The sequence below is a fragment of the Bos indicus x Bos taurus genome, unplaced genomic scaffold, assembly GCF_003369695.1.
Source record: "Bos indicus x Bos taurus breed Angus x Brahman F1 hybrid unplaced genomic scaffold, Bos_hybrid_MaternalHap_v2.0 tig00000003_arrow_arrow_obj, whole genome shotgun sequence".
NCBI lineage: Eukaryota > Metazoa > Chordata > Mammalia > Artiodactyla > Bovidae > Bos > Bos indicus x Bos taurus.
In genome coordinates, this window is record NW_020867089.1 from 20,182 (window position 1) to 40,478 (window position 20,297).

General features: G+C 40.2%; 1 protein-coding gene across 1 annotated transcript; it reads right to left on the bottom strand.

The window, feature by feature from the left end:
* Positions 1-344: 344 nt before the first annotated feature.
* On the bottom strand, positions 345-19,453 carry LOC113888552 (protein SDA1 homolog; the record flags this gene model as incomplete). Its single annotated transcript, XM_027535618.1, is given in 17 exon segments — positions 345-1,248; positions 5,442-5,603; positions 6,383-6,467; positions 6,576-6,766; positions 6,858-6,952; positions 8,461-8,590; positions 9,289-9,365; positions 9,472-9,569; positions 11,098-11,174; positions 11,690-11,748; positions 12,946-13,003; positions 15,138-15,241; positions 16,336-16,389; positions 16,392-16,404; positions 16,950-17,051; positions 18,773-18,847; positions 19,385-19,453. Coding segments are annotated over 17 exon segments (1,497 nt in total), but the record flags the coding sequence as incomplete, so codon positions are not given.
* Positions 19,454-20,297: the final 844 nt, after the last annotated feature.

The window sequence follows — 20,297 nt, forward strand, 5'->3', positions numbered from 1 at the left end:
TCGTAACTAATCCCTAGTGGTATGGGGTGTCTTAGGAAAAGTCGCAAAGTTTCACTGAAGTAACACTGAAGTTGAACTTGGAAAGCAAACAGAAGATACTAGAAAATGAATAAGAGAAGTGGTTTTACAAGCTGCTGAGCGGGCAGAAAACTGCCTTTTTCTCTAGTTTGAAGCAATTTTTCCGACTATCACAATATTATCTAGGAAATTTGAGACAGAGGGCACCAAACTATTTCCAAATGCAGAAACTTGTGAACAGCTGACCATGGCTCTCGTGGCCCTTGGAATCTACTCAAGTATGCCTAGGGGAAGGAGAAAACACACACCACGCAGCACACAGAGGACCTATTTGACATTAGAAACCTTTTATTGAGACAAGGCCAACAGAGGGCTGGACATATTACAGGGTCAAGGAAGACTGAAGAAACTAATCTGATTTCTTTTTCTTCTGTGGAAGAGTGGGCAGCCCAAATAATGAACAGAAGCCACTCTGAGATTACTATTTATACTTAAGGCAATTTAAAAAATGAGATCTCAGCCAAAAAGCCTATACCTGGCATTAAAAAAAAAAAAAAAAATTACATCTTTTGGATGGATGGACTAAAAAGGCTAAATTGTCTACTCAAAATCTGTACAGCAGGAACCTGTTTTCAGCAGGTAAGCCTATTTACAAGTAAGATCCTCTTACTCTTGTAACATTGTCCTGTTTTAAGAAAATATATAATACCCATCCTCTGCAGAGTTGGTCTGTAAGGCCTCTGTGACTCCACAGAAGTATAAAACTGTCTCTACTACAGAACTATTTATACAGCAGTGTAAATACATATAAACACACTTGCCCCTCGCCCCATCCTACAAACAGGTTATCTTGAATGAGAAGTTATGGCTCATTCATTTTTATATCTTCAGTGACAATTAATAGGCACTCTCTCTCACTCTTTCTTTATACATGTGTATATAATTATTTTCTTGCATGAATACTAAATGAAAATGATTTTATACCATGACTGTTTGCATTTCAAACATTCCCACCATTAGCCATCTCTAAAATAAGAACACCAAAAGCTACCAAGTTTACTGTGGTTTCCACAACATAGTGCTTCTGGACTTTTTAATGTAAACAAATATTCTTAATTTGCAAGTTTTCAGAGAAATGTACAAATTTAGCATTCTCCTTGGAACGGAAGACTTGCTTGGAAGTTACTTCATTCTTTTTCTCTTTTTCAAGAGTGCATCTCGTAGCGCCAGCTGGAAGATAAAGGAAAAATGATGTAAACATGATCTAGAGAAGAAGACCACTGGACCAGTGTTCAAAGTGAACCTGTAAATATCCTCAGAAAGTTTCACAGTCCCCAAAAGAAAATAAATGGAATATTAAGTAAAAGATTATGAAGAATAAACCTAAATATAAAAAGAAGATAACCAAGGCCAATGTGTACCTTTTAAGTTTGTGATGAATATTATTCCATTAATTCCCTAAGCACCCATCACCTTTTGAGTCCTAGAAACTTTAAAGCATTTTGGGGGGGGGGTGGAAGTTGCCTGGCTCTACATCTACATATTCAAACTTTTTGAATTTTATGATTTTAAGTTATTGATTTCTTGCCTTTAACTCAGGTCTGGGTCTGAGTATGTCTGTGTAGACAGGCAGAATAACTGGGACACTTACGGTAGAAAAAAATTAACAAGTTTCTTTCAACCTAAGTTGCATAGCTAAGAAGGTATTTCTGAGTTAGCCATATATGTATTATTTTCATATCTGTAAAGTCAGTTTAATTATAGTATCCGTTCATATTGTTTTATATTGATTCAGTTCAGTTCAGTCAGTCATGTCTGACTTTTTGCGACCCCATGAATTGCACACCAGCACAACAGGCCTCCCTGTCCATCACCAACTCCTGGAGTTCACTCAAACTCATGTCCATCGAGTCGGTGATGCCATCCAACCATCTCATCCTCTGTCATCCCCTTCTCCTCCTGCCCCCAATCCCTCCCAGAATCAGAGTCTTTTCCAATGAGTCAACTCTTCGCATGAAGTGGCCAAAGTTTTTGAGTTTCAGCCTCAGCATCAGTCCTTCCAATGAACTCCCAGGACTGGTCTCCCTTAGGATGGACTGGTTGGATCTCCTTGCAGTCCAAGGGACTCTGAAGAGTCTTCTCTAATACCACAGTTCAAAAGCATCAATTCTTCGGCACTCAGCTTTCTTCACAGTCCAACTCTCACGTCCATACATGACCAGTGGAAAAACCGCAGCCTTGACTAGATGGACCTTTGTTGGCAAAGTAATGTCTCTGCTTTTGAATATGCTATCTAGGTTGGTCATAACTCTCCTTCCAAGGAGTAAGCGTCTTTTAATTTCATGGCTGCAATCACCATCTGCAGTAAATAAGTTAAAAACTGGAAAGCTGTGGAATAGTCATATATATGGTTAAGAATGATATATTAGCTAATAATATGTCACCAATGCAATGGACATGAACTTGGGCAAACTTCAGGAGATGGTGAGGGACAGAGAAGCCTGGAGTACTGCAGTCCATGGAGTCGTAAAGAGTTGGACACGACTGGGCAACCGAACGACAATCAGCTAATAATGTTGTAACTCAGGTTACATGGATTTAATTCCACTCATTAAACTTTGTGACAAAGCACAGGCCACTCTCACACATATATCAGGCCCCTTCCTCGTTCACACCATCTGAACACACTGCTAGGTCCTCTTCTTTTTCTCTTCTCATGTGCTTTACCTTCCTTCTCTAGTCTCACCTCTTTTTGGAGATGCTCTATAACTGCACCATCCAATACAGTAGCCACTAGCTAAACATGGCTGTTGGGCGACGAAACATGGCTAGTCCAAATATTCCCAACTGAGGCTGTAGCTCAGTTGGTAAAGAATCCACCTTCAGTGCAGGAGACCCTGGTTCGATTCCTGGGTCAGGAAGATCCCCTGAAGAAGTGATAGGCTACCCACTCCAGTATTCATGGGCTTCCCCGATGGCTCAGACAGGAAAGAATCCACCTGCAATGCAGGAGACCTGAGTTTGATCCCTGGGTTGGGAAGATCCCCTGGAGGAGGGCATGCAACCCACTCTAGAATTCTTGCCTGGAGAATCCCCATGGACAGAGAAGCCTGGCAGGCTACAGTCCATGGGGTCACAAAGAGGCAGACACGACTGAGCAACTGAGCACAGCACAGAGCACAAGTGTAAAACACACTGGGTTTCAATTAGCTCAAAAACAAGAATGTAAAATATCTCATTTAATAATTTTCATATTGATTACTCTGCTGGCCTAGAGGGAAGGACAGAATAGAGAAAATTAGGAACCAGAGTCAAGCTTCATAATGAAGAGACCCTGAAGAAAATATAGGACAAGGAAACAAACACAGAAGTTCTGATCATGGCAAGAAAACCGGAGGAGGAAAAAGCATTCTTGAACCAACGTGTGAGCGTGTCCAGTGAACTCTTAACTTCGTCTTAAAAAATTCTTTAAGACAAATATTTGATACTTCCAGAGGTGCTGATGGGAACAAAGCGGGGCTTCTCTATCATGTGAAAAAAAAGCTGCTAAAAACAGAGAAGTAGGGAAGGGAACACTCCTAGCTAAGTGTAGCAAGATTACAAATATCTCAAAATAAGGCAAGGCTTGCCAACTGCCAACTATTTCCTCAACTGTAAAATCGTACAAAAGGCAGGGAAAGATAAACTAATAGATTTAATCAATTCAACCATGAATTTAAATTGAACTGGGAAATTTCAATTTAAAGTCTGTTAAAATAAATTCATTTCTGGCTGCACCGGGCCTTCGTCGCTGGTCTTCTCTCGTTGCTGTGAGCAGGGACCACTGCCTAGTTGTGGTGCACGGGCTTCTCACCGCGGTGGCTTCTCTTGTTGTGGAGCGCATCGCATAGCACATGGGCTCAGTAGTTGTGGCACACGGGCTTAGCTGCCCCTCAGCAAGTGTGATCATCCTGGACCAGGGATTGAACCCCTGTCCCCAGCACTGGCAGGTGGATTCTTAACCACTGGACCACCAGGGAAGTCTGAGACTATTTAAAATCTTTAATGGCATCTTTCACTTCAGCTTTCAACAACTTCTATTCAGAATATTGTCATTTTATTACTTATATAATGCTGCTAAACAGTTGCGGAGAAGGCAAGGGCACCCCACTCCAGTACTCTTGCCTGGAAAATCCCGATGGACGGAGGTTGCGAAGAGTCAGACACGACTGAGTGACTTCACTTTCACTTTCATGCATTGGAGAAGGAAATGGCAACCCACTCCAGTATTCTTGCCTGGAGAATCCCAGGGACAGAGGAGCCTTGGGGGCTGCCGTCTATGGGGTCGCACAGAGTCGGACACGACTGATGTGACTTAGCAGCAGCAGCAGCTAAACAGTTGAGAACTAGCAAGTTTAAATAGATAGGGAGGCCTTAAGGGGTACCTTAATTTAGTTCATTCTGACTTGGTTCCCACACAGACGGAGCCCTGCCCTGGAGAGCTGGCTCTCACATTTGGAACCGGGAGGTTCATAACTGGCTTGCAATTTAGGAACGCTGGTTCAGGATGTGGCACTAATTTACTTTACCTGATTTACTTGATTTACTTACCTGATTTCCTAGAGATTCTCCTGGGTACAATTAGATATATACTCTGGTACATGCCCAGTAGACAAGGATATACAAACAAAAATCTGTTTTACTACAATAATAGGACTACTCGCCCAAGACAGAAAATGGATAAAATAAAATGCCAAAGTCCTGTAAGGGCACACAGAGGAAGGACCATGCCAGGGACAGACTGTTTAGTCTGTACTGCTCTCCTGAAGCTGTTTCTAAGACACTGTTGTTGCTTAGTCACTCAGTCTTGTTCCACTCTTTGTGACCCTGTGGACTGTAGTCTGCCAGGCTTCTCTGTTCATGGAATTTCCCAGGCAAGGATACTGGAGTGCGTTGTCATTTCCTTCTGCCGGGGATCTTCTTGACCCAGAGATTGAACATGCGTCTCCTGTGTTGGCAGGCAGGTTCTTTACCACTGAGCCATCTAGGAAGCCCTTTCTGAGATACTACCACACATGATAATGTTTTTTGGAGAAAAGCACCAGGCATATAACAAACACTCAAAAATTATTCTTCAGTTGAGTTTTATATTGTACTTCACGGATGCAACACCAAGAGACTCTTAGCATAGGAATGGACCTTAGCAATCATTTAGCCTAAACTCATTTACACAGGAGAAAAAAACCCAAAAGTCACACAGCTGAATCTCAACCAAGTTAGGTATAGGATTTACATTTCTGACTGCTCTCCATGCTAAGAATACAGCCCATTAATCCTGAGACACACATTACACCAGGTCTTAGAGGGCACAATTCCACTCACACATAGAGAAGTCTCAGAACACCACCACCACTCTGCCTAGTCAAGCTTCAGGTTGAACTCACCTGCTTTTCTCGGAAGGAACGCTTATTTTTTGACCGGACATTATGACTATACCGCATCATCATGAAGTTCTTCTGCTTTTTCTTCTCTTTATTGGTGGAACTGGAAAATGGATTCATTTTGGTTTTCTTCCTCACAAATTCTTTTCGGTCTGTTTTTCCAGCCTATTAGCACACATGCACAAAAAATACCATGGCAGGAGTTAACACATCAACACACACATCTCCTCTGTGGTGGCTCTACTGGAAGTCAAGGATACGAAGGTGGATGGAACCCAGTCCTTGCTCCTTGGTGACAGTTCAGTCCAGGGGAGACATGACTGTGATGCGCTGTAATGCGGCTGGGGAGCACAGTGGAACAAAGGGCGTTCAAGAGGTCAGAGGAGCCTCTGAGAAAGGGAGACCTCATGAGCTGCTCATTGCAGGGTGAAGGCCTTTCTGGTGAGGAAAGGTGGGAAGGGTAGAGCATTTCAGGAAGTAGGAATAGTTTATCCACAGGTGTGGGGAAGAAACAAGGGTTTTCAAACTTGTCTAAAGAGATGTCAGTACCAATGCAACAGACGGTGACGTAGGGAGTGTTTGGAATGGTGTCTGGAATAAAGGCAGAGAAAATGAAGCTGGGAAGGCAGGCAGGCTCCAACTGTCTCTGCTTTTCTTTAATGACTATAAACATTCCACTGCTTTTCTCATAGCTTTGATAAATGGACTGTGAACTGTGCACCTCCTTTAAACTGGGAAAATGTTATGGTGCCTTTCTGCGCTCCAGTTTGTCTTGGACAGTGGTTACATGGCTGTCAAGTTGCTAAAACTCATCTAACTTCCCATCTATGCCTTCTATTCTATGTTAATTATAGCTTTTCTGTGCCTATAGAAGTTTTGAGTCGTATTTCACTTCACTGTATCTGCTGTCTTTAAAGAACCAGGCAATGACATGCCTCACTCACCATTGCAGTTGCTAGTCTTGTCTCCTTGTCAGACTTTGGCTTTTTATGAAGGCGTTCAATGTCCCGAAGAGAAAGTAACTCACCCCTGGGGTAAATAAAAAAACCATAATATCAGACAAGGAGAGAATTCCTTTTCCTACGACGTTCATAGTCACGTGAGCTGACTGAGGGCCTGGTGCGTGTGCCGTCTTACCTGCGCTCCTCATCACTGTCTATTTCAATGTATTTCCTCTTTTGGGCTTTTCCAGGGGCAGCGTCGAGCTCTTTCCTCATTTGGGCCATTCGGATTTTCTGGAAGTCTTCCTGACTTAACACTCGGCTAGTGCTGACGGCTGCCGCTTTGGCCTTCCGCTCCTCCAGGGGCATGCTGTTCAGTTTCTCAGACTTGACAGAACACAACACAGGCTTAAACGGCCATTAGCCCTACTGAGAGCGTAGCCCCTCAACACTTGGGACAGGAACTTTTAGGACTTACGATCTCTTTCTGTTCTTCATCGGAAGAATGGTGCACGTCAACCCATTCACCATCGGAATCTGCCTCGTCACTGAGACTGGCACTCTCCCAGCCATCTGCATGAAAAAGAGCGTGTCAGCACCCCCGCCTTCTGCTCAGCGCTCATGGTACACTGAGGCAAATCAAGCAAAAGAAAGCTTATATAATGAACCTCAAGTAGGGGCTCACCAAAAGTTGAGCAGTAGTATTGTTAAATAAGTCACATCAATTTAACTAAGTCAAAGAATGGAGAATAAGCACTGATTAAGTATCCACCATGAGCCAAAATTTGACAATCTTTCTCTGACCGTCGTGACTCAACAAAAGAGGAATAGATTCTCAAGTTACATAACCTGCCCCAGGCTAAAAAACAGCTAGAAATGCAGACTATGCTGAAATTAGGAAAATCACGTATGATTCCAGAGCTTGTGTTCTTTCCACCAAACCAATCATGTCCATTAAAACTGTACCTGTATATTTACAGTGACTGCATATGAGTTATTTAACTTTTCTAAGCACACTTAAATGTTTGAGAAATTAGCTAGAAATAAATCATTCAGGGAACCAAGGCAGAGAATTCTGGTTGCGCAAGAACCTTGTAGACATCTCATTAAAAAGGCATCAGAGTTCCTAATGGAGCTACCACAGAGAGTTTTCAGAGTCAAGGACACCTGCAGCTCTCTCAGTGGACACCCACATTCTGTGACAGTGTCCCAGCTCCTAGGCATGGCACACCACCACTCATGAGAAGGCCCCAACTCCATCTCCAGTCTCACAGCTTTCTGTGCATCGCCTTGTATCCTACATTCTAAAAGTTTCCTAAATCCTTTGCCTGGAAAAGTCTCCACTATTCTACAATTGCTCACTCAGCATTCAAAGTATGACTCATGGCTCACCATTTCCTTGAAGATTTTATTGAACCTCTGAGACGTACCTGACCTCTCTCCTGCCCTTATACCTGACTGTAATCATAAATCCTGTTAATGCTTTATTAGCTGTGTATGAAAAATTCTCAAAGATAGGAACCAAGTCATTCATCTTTGCTTTGACAGTGGCTGGCTCATAGCTAATGTTTACGAAAGTTTTGTTGAAATAATGAACAAACAGGAAGAAGATAGGACTCTAGTAACCAATGCAATAAATGCTAGCCTTGGAAATCAGAACGGGGTTCCTTGAGTATTCCTCGACAAGTTCAACAAGTATTCTCCTTCAATGGGAGGACTGCTAGAGACTGTAATCCTCGCCTTCAATGGGAGGACTACTAGAGACTGTAATCCTCTCCATTTTTTCTAGGCAATAACAACAACAAAAACCCGTTATCTTTCCCAAGTATCAAACAGCATGCCCTTGATAAGGGGCAGCCAATCTGAAGGACCAAAAAGGCATTTCCTACAGTAGAATGTCAGTTCCCTCAGAGCAGGAACCACGCCCATCAATGCCCATCAATACCTGCAATGCCCGCATCAGCAGTCATTACTCAGTTAACGTCAGCTGAATGAATGTCCAAACAGTATAAAGATTTCAAGGTCAATACAGATATAGCAGGAGTGATTCTGTCCTGAATAATGGTGCAAGAAAAACAAACCTTCATCGCCTTCAGCATTTTCTTCTTCGTTTTCAACTTCCAGAATTTCTGCTCCTGGAATGTAATCTTTAGCATCTAGTTCTCCATATTCTTGCACTCTTGCTTCTATGGAGGCTTCTGTAGGTTTACCCTAAAGGAAAGGAATTAGTTTTTTGCTTAGACAGCAAAACATTATTCATGAAAAGGATTCTTTAGGATTATGAATTCAAAAGAATCACAAAAAATGGAAGCAAATGAATGACAAAAACAGTTCACCAATGTCTTGGGTCAAAGTAAATTCCCTCTCAAAACTTTGCCCACTCTTTTCTTGCTTTCTTCTGAACTACCCCAGGAAACTTTGATTCTTAGGTCTTGAGATCTCTGCTTCCGTGACATACATACATCTCATTTCCTCCCACCTCAGTAGAGGTACTATCTGGTTAAGGAATAGCCTGTTCAATGCTGTCATCAGCTACAGATCTGAAAAGGTCTATAAGACTCATTCAGTATCAAAGAGCATATACCAACTATAAAATAGTTAAGGAATAGTATTCAACTTTATTCTGAGTTTAAAGAATAAAACTACGTTTATCACTAATACTCTAAATGGAAGCATCAGAAATGTGCTTAGTTGTGCCCGACTCTTTGCAACCCCATCTAGTCCAGCCCTGACGGCCTGACTGTAACCCCCCCAGGCTCTCTCTGTCCGTGGGATTTCCCAGGCAAGAATACTGAAGTAGGCTGCCATTTCCTACTCCAAGCACCAGAAATACTCAAACTCAAATTGGAGGAAATGACTCTCACTTTCTGAGACCAAATCCTTGATCAATACATGTATGCTTCACCTACCCGGAATTTTTTTTGTAACATCTGAGGATTCAGTGTTCGGAAAAGCTGAATCAAAGTTCTAGCAGACATCATCACATCTGGAAAATAACAGCTTTAACTAGAAACTTCAGAGCAAAGAGTCTACTGAGACAAAAATGAGATACTCTATACTCCTTCATCTACTGAGAATAACACAGCACTTACTCTTATCTTTGTGTGTTTTATACTGAGCCAGGTCTTGCAGAAGTTCCTCAGTCATGGCTAAAGGACATCGAGCTGTTATCTCTTTTATAGCATTGATTCTAAAAAAGGAAAAAATGAAATAAAAAAAAACAGCAGTTTCATGTGGTTCGACCTAAGAAGATTTTCTAAAAAGACTAAATCACAAGGAATATAAGGTTGGTTTTATAGCGCTGAGGTCTCTGGTGGGATGTGGGAGTGGGCAGCCTCAGAAGGGTTTGTTTCCACGAAGTTTACTGCTATTTCCTCTATTAGAAGAATAAGCAACATTGTCACCTCTAAAATACAGGCATGCTTTGGACATAGTGCCGATCTGGTTCCAGAACAATGCAATAAAGCAAGTCACACGTGTTTTCTGGTTTCCCAGTGTATATAAAAGTTATGTTTCAACTATATTGTAGTTCATAAAACGTGCAACAGCATTATGTCTAAGAAAAAAATGTACATACCCTTAATTAAGGCTTCCCTGGTGGTTCAGATGGTAAAGTATCTGCCTACAATGCGGGAGACCTGGGTTTGATCCCTGGGTCGGGAAGATCCTCTGGAGAAGGAAATGGCAACCCACTCCAGTATTCTTGCCTGGAAAATCCCATGGACAGAGGAACGTGGTAGGCTATAGTCCATGGGGTCACAAAGAGTCGGACACGACTGAGCTACTTCACTTTCACCCTTAATTCAAACATACTTTACTGCTAAAAGTGCTAACCTTCATCTGAGCCTTCAGTGAGGCATAATCTTTACGCTGGTGATTACCAAAACGTTACACAGAGACATGGAGTGAGCAAATGCTATTGGAAAGATGTCTCCATTAGGCTTGCCCCACACAAAGTTAACACAGACCTTCAGTGTGTAAAGCAAAGGGCAATAAAGGGAGGTGGGCTCGTATATGTTGGCAGCATTTATTCACCAACTCTAGGGGAAACTGTATCAGGTCAAGTCAAAATCTTTTTTTTTTTTTTTTTAAATTGGAGGATAACTGCTTTACAATGTTTTGTTGGTTTCTACCGTACATCAACACGAATCAGTCATAATTACATGTACATCCCCTCCTCTCCCCCTATTCCACCCAAAAAGTTAGTTTTTAGGGCTGTTATCTCCCAGCAATGTTTTCCAAGTGAGATAAAAAGCAGCTGTTCAGCATACTGCTTAGTTATCAGGACGGACCGGACTTCCTAAACCAGTGCTCACACTCACTAAGTGTTTTTGTATTAATCAAAAAGGTCACTGAACTGCTTTGGGATTAAAGAATCATTTAATAATGAATCATTTGTTCCAGGGAAGACAGGAATTCAGGGTAGCAGGCAGGGGAAAAATATTTAGATTGCACACAAGCATTCATTTAAAAGAGTAAAAAGCTAGTTAAAAAACAAAATGTTGACTAGAAGGACAGAAATCTTTTCTCTGGCTCAAAATTCTAACCAATAAATTAAAAAATTACCAAGAGAAGAAGAAAAATACTGAGAAGGCGGAAGTCTATTTTAAGTTTTTCTCAGAGGGCACCATTTTAGCTGAAATTTCACATCTTGGTAACGGAAAGCAAAGCCAGCAGGTGAAAACCACAGCCACCGCCTCCAGCCACATTCTACATACCCTACTGTCATGACTTCTCCAGCGTTCTTGTCAGTAACGAAATTGTTGGCCACAGTCATGAGCAATGATTGGATGATCTGAATGGGATGGGAAGAAAGGATATGAGTATTGGTAACATGTCTCCACCTACTAAACGCTTGACGATGAAGGGATGATACACTATCACCGTGGAAAAACAGCCCTCCACCTTCGGTCTGGGAGGTGGAAGGAGCAAGACTGAGGAAGACAGAGAAGTACTCTACTTTGGGTGTCGCTGTCTTCTTGGCTATTCTGAAACTAAATCTGGCTCTCCTTTAATCACTATATAAATTCACTGATATTCTTGCCTTCTCCAGGATAAAATTTGGCCACTCAACAAAACAAGAATTCTCAACCACTGGTTCAAAACAAACTTTATTTTCTATAGTAAAATGTTTTTATTTCTAAAAGTAAACTTCTCTATATAAGTGTCCTTAAGAGCTAGTGTCTCTTCTACTCAGTTTAAGAAGGTGGGGAGCACAGTAATCTCTGTGGGAAAAGCCACCATGTATACTCAGTGGCACTGCTATGTACTCACTAGATCCTGACAGAAGTAAAGTTTAAGAGTTCTCACCTCTGGGGGTACTAAGTGATGAGACGCTTGTGCGGCAAACAGAAGGATCTTCGTTACTTCTAACAGTGTAAGAGATCAGAAAGGCACGGTCAGTCAGTTTACAGCCCCGTCTCAGGACCACAGCAAACATGGCGAGCACACACACCGGCCTTAGCGCTCCTGCTAAGTACTCTGCCTGGAACACCCAACTCTCGGACGTCTGCATGGCTCACTGCCTTGCTTCCTGCTCAGCTGCTGCCTCATCAAAATGTCTTTCCTGACCACATAATCCAAACAGAACCCACGCTGGCACTTTCTATTCCCCTTACCTGCTTCCTTTTTTCTCAGAATACTTATCTTCACCTGGACATATTATATACAACACTCTGTGGATCTCCTTCTAGGATGTAAGCTCCATGAAGGTAAGAGCAATACTTTATGTTCACTGATGTCTAATGCAGTGCTCACTAGGAATCACTAAATAAATAAAAAAATATAAACATACACATATACATACTCTCTCCCTTTAAAGAAGCAGTATATATAAAGAATCTGCCTGCAATGCAGGGGACCTGGGTTTGATTCCTGGGTCAGGAAGATCCCCTGAAGAAGGAAATGGCAATCTACTCCAGTATTCTTGCCTGGAGAACCCCATGGACAGATGGCTACAGTCCATGGGGTCGCAAGAGTCGGACATGACTTAGCAACTAAACCATACATATATAAAGAACGAGGCCTTTGGCAAACGAAGGGAGGGATCTTGGTCTTTCTTCTTTCTATACCTCATAGGACTGAAGTGAGGATGAAACAATTTGACTACATGTGAATCACTTAGCACAGCATTTGGCTCATGCTAAATGTTCAATAAATGTTTACTTCTTTCCTACTTTGGTTCAAGTTCAAAGGCAAAGACAACCATTACTTTCTTCTTGCTTTTATTTATTTATTTTTCCCCCCAAACTTTAAACTTTTTATTTTGTATTGAGGTATAGCCTATTAACAATGTTGATGTTTTTAATTAAGAATACAAATAAGGGCAATGAAAGGAGTAAGGCAAACCCTCATATCTATTACCAAGTTACAGTAAATAGTCAAAAGTCTTTTTAAGACTTTTCCATATGAGTATGGTATTACAAACAGCCTTGCTTTGAGAAACCAAATATTTTACAGTCCCCCCCGCCCCCTGCCCCCAGTAACTGTAATTCCAGAACAAAAGACTCTGAATGGTTATTCTAACCCCAAGGCCATGAAAGGAACACAGCAAGCGGAAGTCTTACCTCTTTGGTGAGGCTGTAGAAACCTTTGCACAAAGGGGTAGAAGTTGAAGAGAAAAAGCTGTGGAGAAAAGAATGCACGAACTTAATATATAAACTCTGCTGAGCTGCAGAGTTTCAGTGCTCCACGATGTAATTATATCACCACGCTTAGCTAACTGGGAGTCATTTTTCCCCTCTCAACAGGTATGAGTGATCCAGGATGATTCAATGCACTGTATTAATCAAGGAAAGGAAGGCTATGTTCCTATCCTCATTATGTCAAGGCAGAACGTGTACACAGAATAAACCAAGGGAGGAAAGGCAGTCAAAATGCAACATTCTACTTTTAAATTGGTGTGGCTACAGAAGCAATTTTTTAGTCTTCAAAGGTAACAGTAATTCAAACCTGAATAGCACCTAGTGTAATCTGATCACCAAAAAACCCACAGTCTAGTTTTCTTATTGTATACCAATCAAACCACAATGGAGAAATTACTCTGAGCTCCACCTAGATGTGGGCTCCAAAATCACTGCAGATGGTAACTGCAGCCATGAAATTAAAAGACGCTTACTCCTTGGAAGCAAAGTTATGATCAACCTAGACAGCATATTGAAAAGCAGAGACATTACTTTGCCAACAAAGGTCCATCTAGCCAAGACTATGATTTTTCCAGTAGTTATGTATGCACGTGAGAGCTGGACTATAAAGAAAGCTGAGTGCTGAAGAATTGATGGTTTTGAACTGTGGTGTTGGAGAAGACTCTTGATAGTCCCTTGGACAGCAAGGAGATCCAACCAGTCCATCCTAAAGGAGATCAGTCCTGAATATTCACTGGAAGGACTGATGTTGAAGTTGAAACTCATTTGAAAAGACCCTGATGCTGGGATTGAAGGCAGGAGAAGGGGACGACAGAGGATGAGACGGTTGGATGGCATCACCGACTCAATGGACATGAGCTTGAGTAGACTCTGGGAGTTGGTGGCGGGCAGGGAGGCCTGGCGTGCTGCAGTCCATGGGGTCATAGAGTTGGACACAACTGAGTGACTGAATTGAACTGAACTACCTAGATGAAAGTGATGAGGATCCAGTTATTAAAGCAACTGTAATCTTTAACTTCAAGAAGAAAAACTTTGGAGATGGCCTAGGCTTTTTCAAAGCTCTCATCATGTGAGAATAAATTTTTTCTATTTTAGTCACAGAGCAAAAGTAGGACCAGAAAACGAAACGGTAAGACTTGTGTTTTGATATAGAGATGGATGTTTAACTGCAGTCAGTTGTGAAGCTCCAGTTTTCATTTCTATCAAATCAGACTTCAATTACAAATCACATTTGCTTTTCTATTGAGCTCAAATTCAGCTGTGACTTGAAATTACTGCACAAAGGTAACAAGAATTGACTGGATGATCCTGCTTTAGAACTGCATCCCATGGAGGAAAAGCAATTTATTCTTAACATGTTAAATTTTTCTTTTAGAAATGGAATAAGTATATTCGCTCATGTCTACTTTCATTTTTATCTTGGTATTTATCTATACCACATGATATTCAATAAAGAAGCCTGTTTTACTTTTTGTTTTTTGAAGAAAGCAACATATTCAATGACAATCAGATCAGAACTAGTCACAAGAGCAAAATGACAGGAACAACCTCACGGTCATTTCTTCATGGCCTGAATTTTTGGGAATTCCTCCTTTTCTATAAAGGCAGATAGTCTGAGTATGTTTGAAGTTTCCATATGTATACACAATTACATACATTATACCACCAAAGAGTTCTTGCAATCTAATTTAATATTAAATGAATAATCAGAGAATTCAGCTTTGTTAAGTGAGTAAGCCAGAAGTCAGGAAAGCTATGAAGGGGTAAATGGTGAAACATAGTAACAGTTGATAAAAATATGTGGGCTATGTTGGCTCAGAAAAAAGTATAAATGAAACAAAGGTAAATAAAAGGAAGTAAAAAAAAAAAAAGAACAAAACAGTCTGTCTATAAACTGAATACATGTACAATTCAACATTCATACTTACTGATAAGGAAAAGTGACAAAAACAGCTGTTTTCTAGTGAAAGATTTTATCCTTTTGTAAACTATATGGGTTGAGATGGTATGCGAGGATAAAATTAAGCCACTGCTCTACCTTAGTCAAAGGTGTCCTCTTACCAAGAATAATTCTACTTCCAATATCATCAAGAGAAACACAATGCAATTCAAACCTCGTGAATTCCCACCAATCTGGAGATGAGGTTCATGAGCATCATCTTCACTTCAAATCTCTCCTTGGAGCTCTCCAGCTGCTTCAGTAGCTTTTCTGCAAAATCTGGAAAGAAGAAAATAATCAGAGATGTATACTGTGGGCCCATGGTCTGCGCAATATTATTCAACAAGTGTAGAGAAAAGCGGTGGTTTGATTGTTGACTCTAGTGTGACTGTGCCTGAAGTCACTGCAGAACCAGGATGGCGAAAACTGACAGGACAGGTGGACAGACTTACACAGAAGCAAATACACCTTTGATGGTGCCCAAAGTTAAGTCTTAAGGATTCCCAAGATTTTCAGCATCAACATCGAGTGACTGTTTGACAAACACTCTAAGACCGTGCTTCTTAAAGTGTGGTCTGCAGACCACCCGCAGCTGTCCACCGTGTAGCTTATTACAAATACTGAAACGCAGGACCTACCCCCAGACCTACTGAAAATCAGAATCTGTACTTTAATAGGATCCCACAGTGGTCTGTATATGCTTTAAAGTTTGAGGAACACTGACCGAGAGGAAGGGTCAGTAAACTGGAGTACAGAAAGCATTTAAAAGCCCCATTGCCAGGGGAGGGATAGATTCAGAGTTTGGGATTGACATGTAAAACACACCGCTATGTTTAAAATAGATAACCAACAGGGATCTACCCTAAAACAAACAAACAAAACAACAACCCCATTGCCCAATCATACCCCATATCAACTAATCAGTCTCTGGGAATAACAGGACCTAAGTACCACTATAGTTTCATAAAATTCCCCAACTGATTCCACATGCAATCTAGTTTGAGAACTAGTGTTCTAAAACAGGTTTCCCAAATTTTAGGTTTCCACCCGCCAGTTTTAAAACAAAACAAAAAAAAACGGGAATAACAAGAGATTGTTAATTTTCATTTGGTCAAGTAGAATGTCCTACTATTACTGCATTATGAAAGACATGAACTGCAAAGAGAGCCGTTCCCCACATTTTTCTTATTTTGCTGTGGGCTGGGAATCACTGCTTTAGAACATAATTCTCTAGGCCACAACCAACAGGCAACAATTCAGCATTTATTGTCTATTAAGTGCAGGGATTTTATATTCTCTGATAACCTGGAAGTTGGGAAGCTAAACAGGCAGATAAAGCCAACAAGGAACTTGGGAGGTCATAATTACAGTACCTTGGGGATCATGAATCAAGTGAATAGCTGAAAAGTTAAACACCTCCGGTTTTTCTTCTTTTTATGTTTCTGAAAGAAAGGGAGAGGAAAATATTTACATTCTGAATTATAGTGAAGAGGCCCTAGGCTGTTATCAAGTCTATCCCACTATTTAAAAAGAAAAAAAAAATCTTGTTCCAAAAACCTTCTTTCAACTGGAAGAACTAAAGGTGCTTTAAGTCTTCTAAGAGTCAGCTTGGGAATGTTCCATCTATTAACACCTGTGAGATTTATAGGGATTTGGAAATATAAACATTAAAAAACAACTAGGGGCAAATTAATGACTTCAAATAATCACTACAAAATATAAGATTTACTTCATTTGTGTTCTCTTCTGAGAAGACATGATCAAAACAAATAAAAATGAATTTAATCAATTAATTTATTCAAGTCACAGACTTTGCTAGAGCTGAGAACAATTATTCATCTAAAAATCAGGGCTTAAAAATTCATCACACATTTCTAAGTCTTTAACAAAAATGCTACTTTATTTCAAATGCCTAAAAGCTTTTCCTAAAGACCACATATTCTGCGTTTTAATGAATCCCATCTCCTTTCCTAGGTACGAGTCTCACCGTGAGGACTTTCATAGCCTTTTCCAACTTCTTCTTGTTTTTAGAGCTCTTCTTCCCGTGGGCATACTGCACAAGCAGGTCTCTTGCTGTTGGTCCTTCATCCTGAAGAAAAAACTACTTTGTAAAACCATCAACAAGGAAAATCTGCATAAGAGCAGAGAATAACCCTTTCAGTTACTTCTTTGTATTTGTACTCTTTGCATGAAGCTATTAAAAATAAACACAACTTTAAAAATTCAATAAAATATTTGCCCATCTATAGAAACAGGCACATATGAAGATTTCCACTACAGCACTAACCTGTTTTTCTGCTTTGAGTTTTCATTGAAGTATAATATATAGACAGAAGGCAAGTATGTTTTTATTTGAAGGAAAAAAACAAACCTGGAAACAAGTCTTTATCAATAGGGAAATGTTTAATCTACACCACGTTCATTTCATATTCTGAAAACGTTATGTGGAGGTTAAAATACTGAGATAGATCTCTATGTACAACTAGAAGACTATCCAAAGGCACTGATACATCTATCAATCTATATATATGTCATCACAAAGAAAACACAGTGCAAAATAAAATATATTGTTTATATGTATTTTAAAAACAGACTACACACATAAGACAATATGTATATGTGTCCACATACATATGCATGAGAAACGAAATGGTTATCTATAAAAACGGAGGTGAGAAAGAAGTAAGAAAGGATTAAGAAACTTTTATTATATCTATAATATCTGAAATTTTTTACAGTAGGAATTGTATTGTTCATACATTATTTAATAAAATAATAACAAAACAAATTAGAAGATGTTATTTCATATTCCAGTATTATTACCAAAATGCAAAAATGAGAAGGGACATTTTTTTAGAATTTCTTTTTCATCTTAATAAAAGTATTTTTAACAAAGAAAATTTCATGACATCATAAATCCTGATTCTTCCTTTTAAAGATGCTATAACCACGGAATTCTCCCACTCCAGTACTCTTGCCTGGAGACTTCCGTGGACAGAGGACCCTGGTGGGCTGCTGTCCATGGGGTTGCACAGAGTCGAACACGACTGAAGCGATTTAGCATGCATGCATGCGTTGGAGAAGGAAATGGCAACCCATTCCAGTATTCTTGCCTGGAGAATCCCAGGGACAGAGGAGGCCTGTGAGCTGCCTCTTATGGAGTCGGACATGACTGAAGCGACTTAGCAGCATACCGCCCAGGGCTTCCCAGGTAGCGCTAATGGTAAAGAACCTGCTTGCCAATGCAGGAGATATAAGAGATTCGAGTTGGATCCCTGCATTGGGAAGATCCACTGATGGAGGGCATGGCAACCCACTCCAGTATTCTCGCCTGGAGAATCCCATGGACAGAGGAGCCTGGCAGGGCTATAGTCTTTAGGGTCCACAGAGTCGGACATGACTGAAGAGACTTAGAACACACACACACATACAACTTCCTTTCTCCACTCTATAAACTTCCATGATATTTAACCTCAAAATATATTGGCAGTAATTTTTAGATTTAATTATTAGTAAATAATAAAATAATAAAATAAAATAGTAAAATTAGTAATTTTCTAGATTTAAACAGTGAGATATAGGTATAGCTCTAGAAAGAACAAGACTGAATGAATCTAAGTTTTATTAGTTATTTAACTAATCTTACTGAATGGGACAAAATCTAAATAGAACAAAATCTCAGCATGGCAGAACTCAATAAAGGATAAAGGTAGCATTAGAAGTTTCTAAACTTTAACAATCTACTCTGAGAACAATAATAAAATCTGATTAACTGTGAAGTTCAAAAGTATCTGTGGGTTTTAAACTAACCTCGGACTCTGAGTCACTGTCTTGTTTCTCCTCTTCATCTTTCCCAAGGAAGAATGTCAAAGCAGCAACTAATATCTAAAGACGAGTTCAGACAAAGTCAATTACTCATCCCAGCTTACAACAAAGAATAAATACTTCTGTCTATATTTTATACATGCATATGAACTAGGATCTGAAGGGGAAAAAAAAAGAAAAGAGTGGTAGGATTTGGGCTCATCTTTCTTAGCCAGGTTCTACAGAGTTGTTATCCTTCAAGCAGCAAGTCAAGAATTTCTACATCCCCATAAGAAAAGTGACATTATAGCCCTTCTAACAGAAAGTCAAACATGGCCTTAAATTTCTCTCAGCTTTGTCCAAGCCCAGTCAAGAATTATAGGGGAAACATGAAAATAAATGCTAAGGCTATTGTTTAATAGACAGCATTTTAAAAAACTTTAATTTTGGTTGACTGTTCTAGAGCACAGATAAACCAGGGCAGCAGCCCAAGCACAGTCTGGACAGTGTGTCTGCACACCAGTGCTTCCTTGCACACCCACTCCTCTCCTTCACCTTTCAGCCAGAAAAGCGACTACCCGCCTATGGCGCCTTCACACCAGCCCTGCAGGAGCTCACCTTGGTGACCTTAGAGAAACAGGCCGTTGTGATCACATTGACAGTTTTGGCATCGTTCCTGGGGGAAGACAGTTGAGTGTTTTAAAGTAAATTTTCATTCTACTGTACTTGACAGCATAGACATGGCACAAAATAAATAATAAATACTTCTGACACATTAAAATTTATAGTTTGTACTATTTCAAAAAGTCATGGGTTGCTAAATAGCCAACTGCAGGTGAACATTTCTAGCTCAGTTCAATTCTAGCCCAGTTGTGTGTCAGAAAGCTATGCAGACATTAAAAAGTGGCTTTTTTGAAGGATTTTAAATGACATATAAACCCTATTCAAGATAAACTGGGGGATAAATAAGAAAAACTACAATACAACAAATTCCAACCATATTTCAACATTCATATTAAAGACAAGAGGAAATATCATATTAACTGTGATCATCTCCTTGTGACACTATGGACCTTAGCCCACCAAGCTCTTCTGTCCATTGAATTTCCCAAGCAAGAATACTGGAATGGGTTGCCATTTCCTTTTCCAGGGGATCTTCCCAACCGAAGGATCGAACCCGTGTCTCTTTGTCTCCGGCACTGGCAGGTGGGGGTTCTTTATACTAGCGCCACATGGAAAGCATATAGGTGGTAGGACTACCGATGAATTAAAAAAACAAAAACCCCCCAAACCCCAGCTTTCCAGCTTTTCCGCTGCAACAAATATTACTTTTATACTTTTAAAAAATTAGTAAATAAGAAAAGCAAAAGACATGAATTGGGGGCACTGTACCAACAAGCTGAAGTTTATAAGACATGATAATTGAAGTATAGAGGATAAATCGACTTGAAAATCTTCACAGAGTCAGACTAGGAAGAGCCTAGACTTCAGAGTTAGACAGATAAGGGTTTGAATTTCAACTCTACCTTTT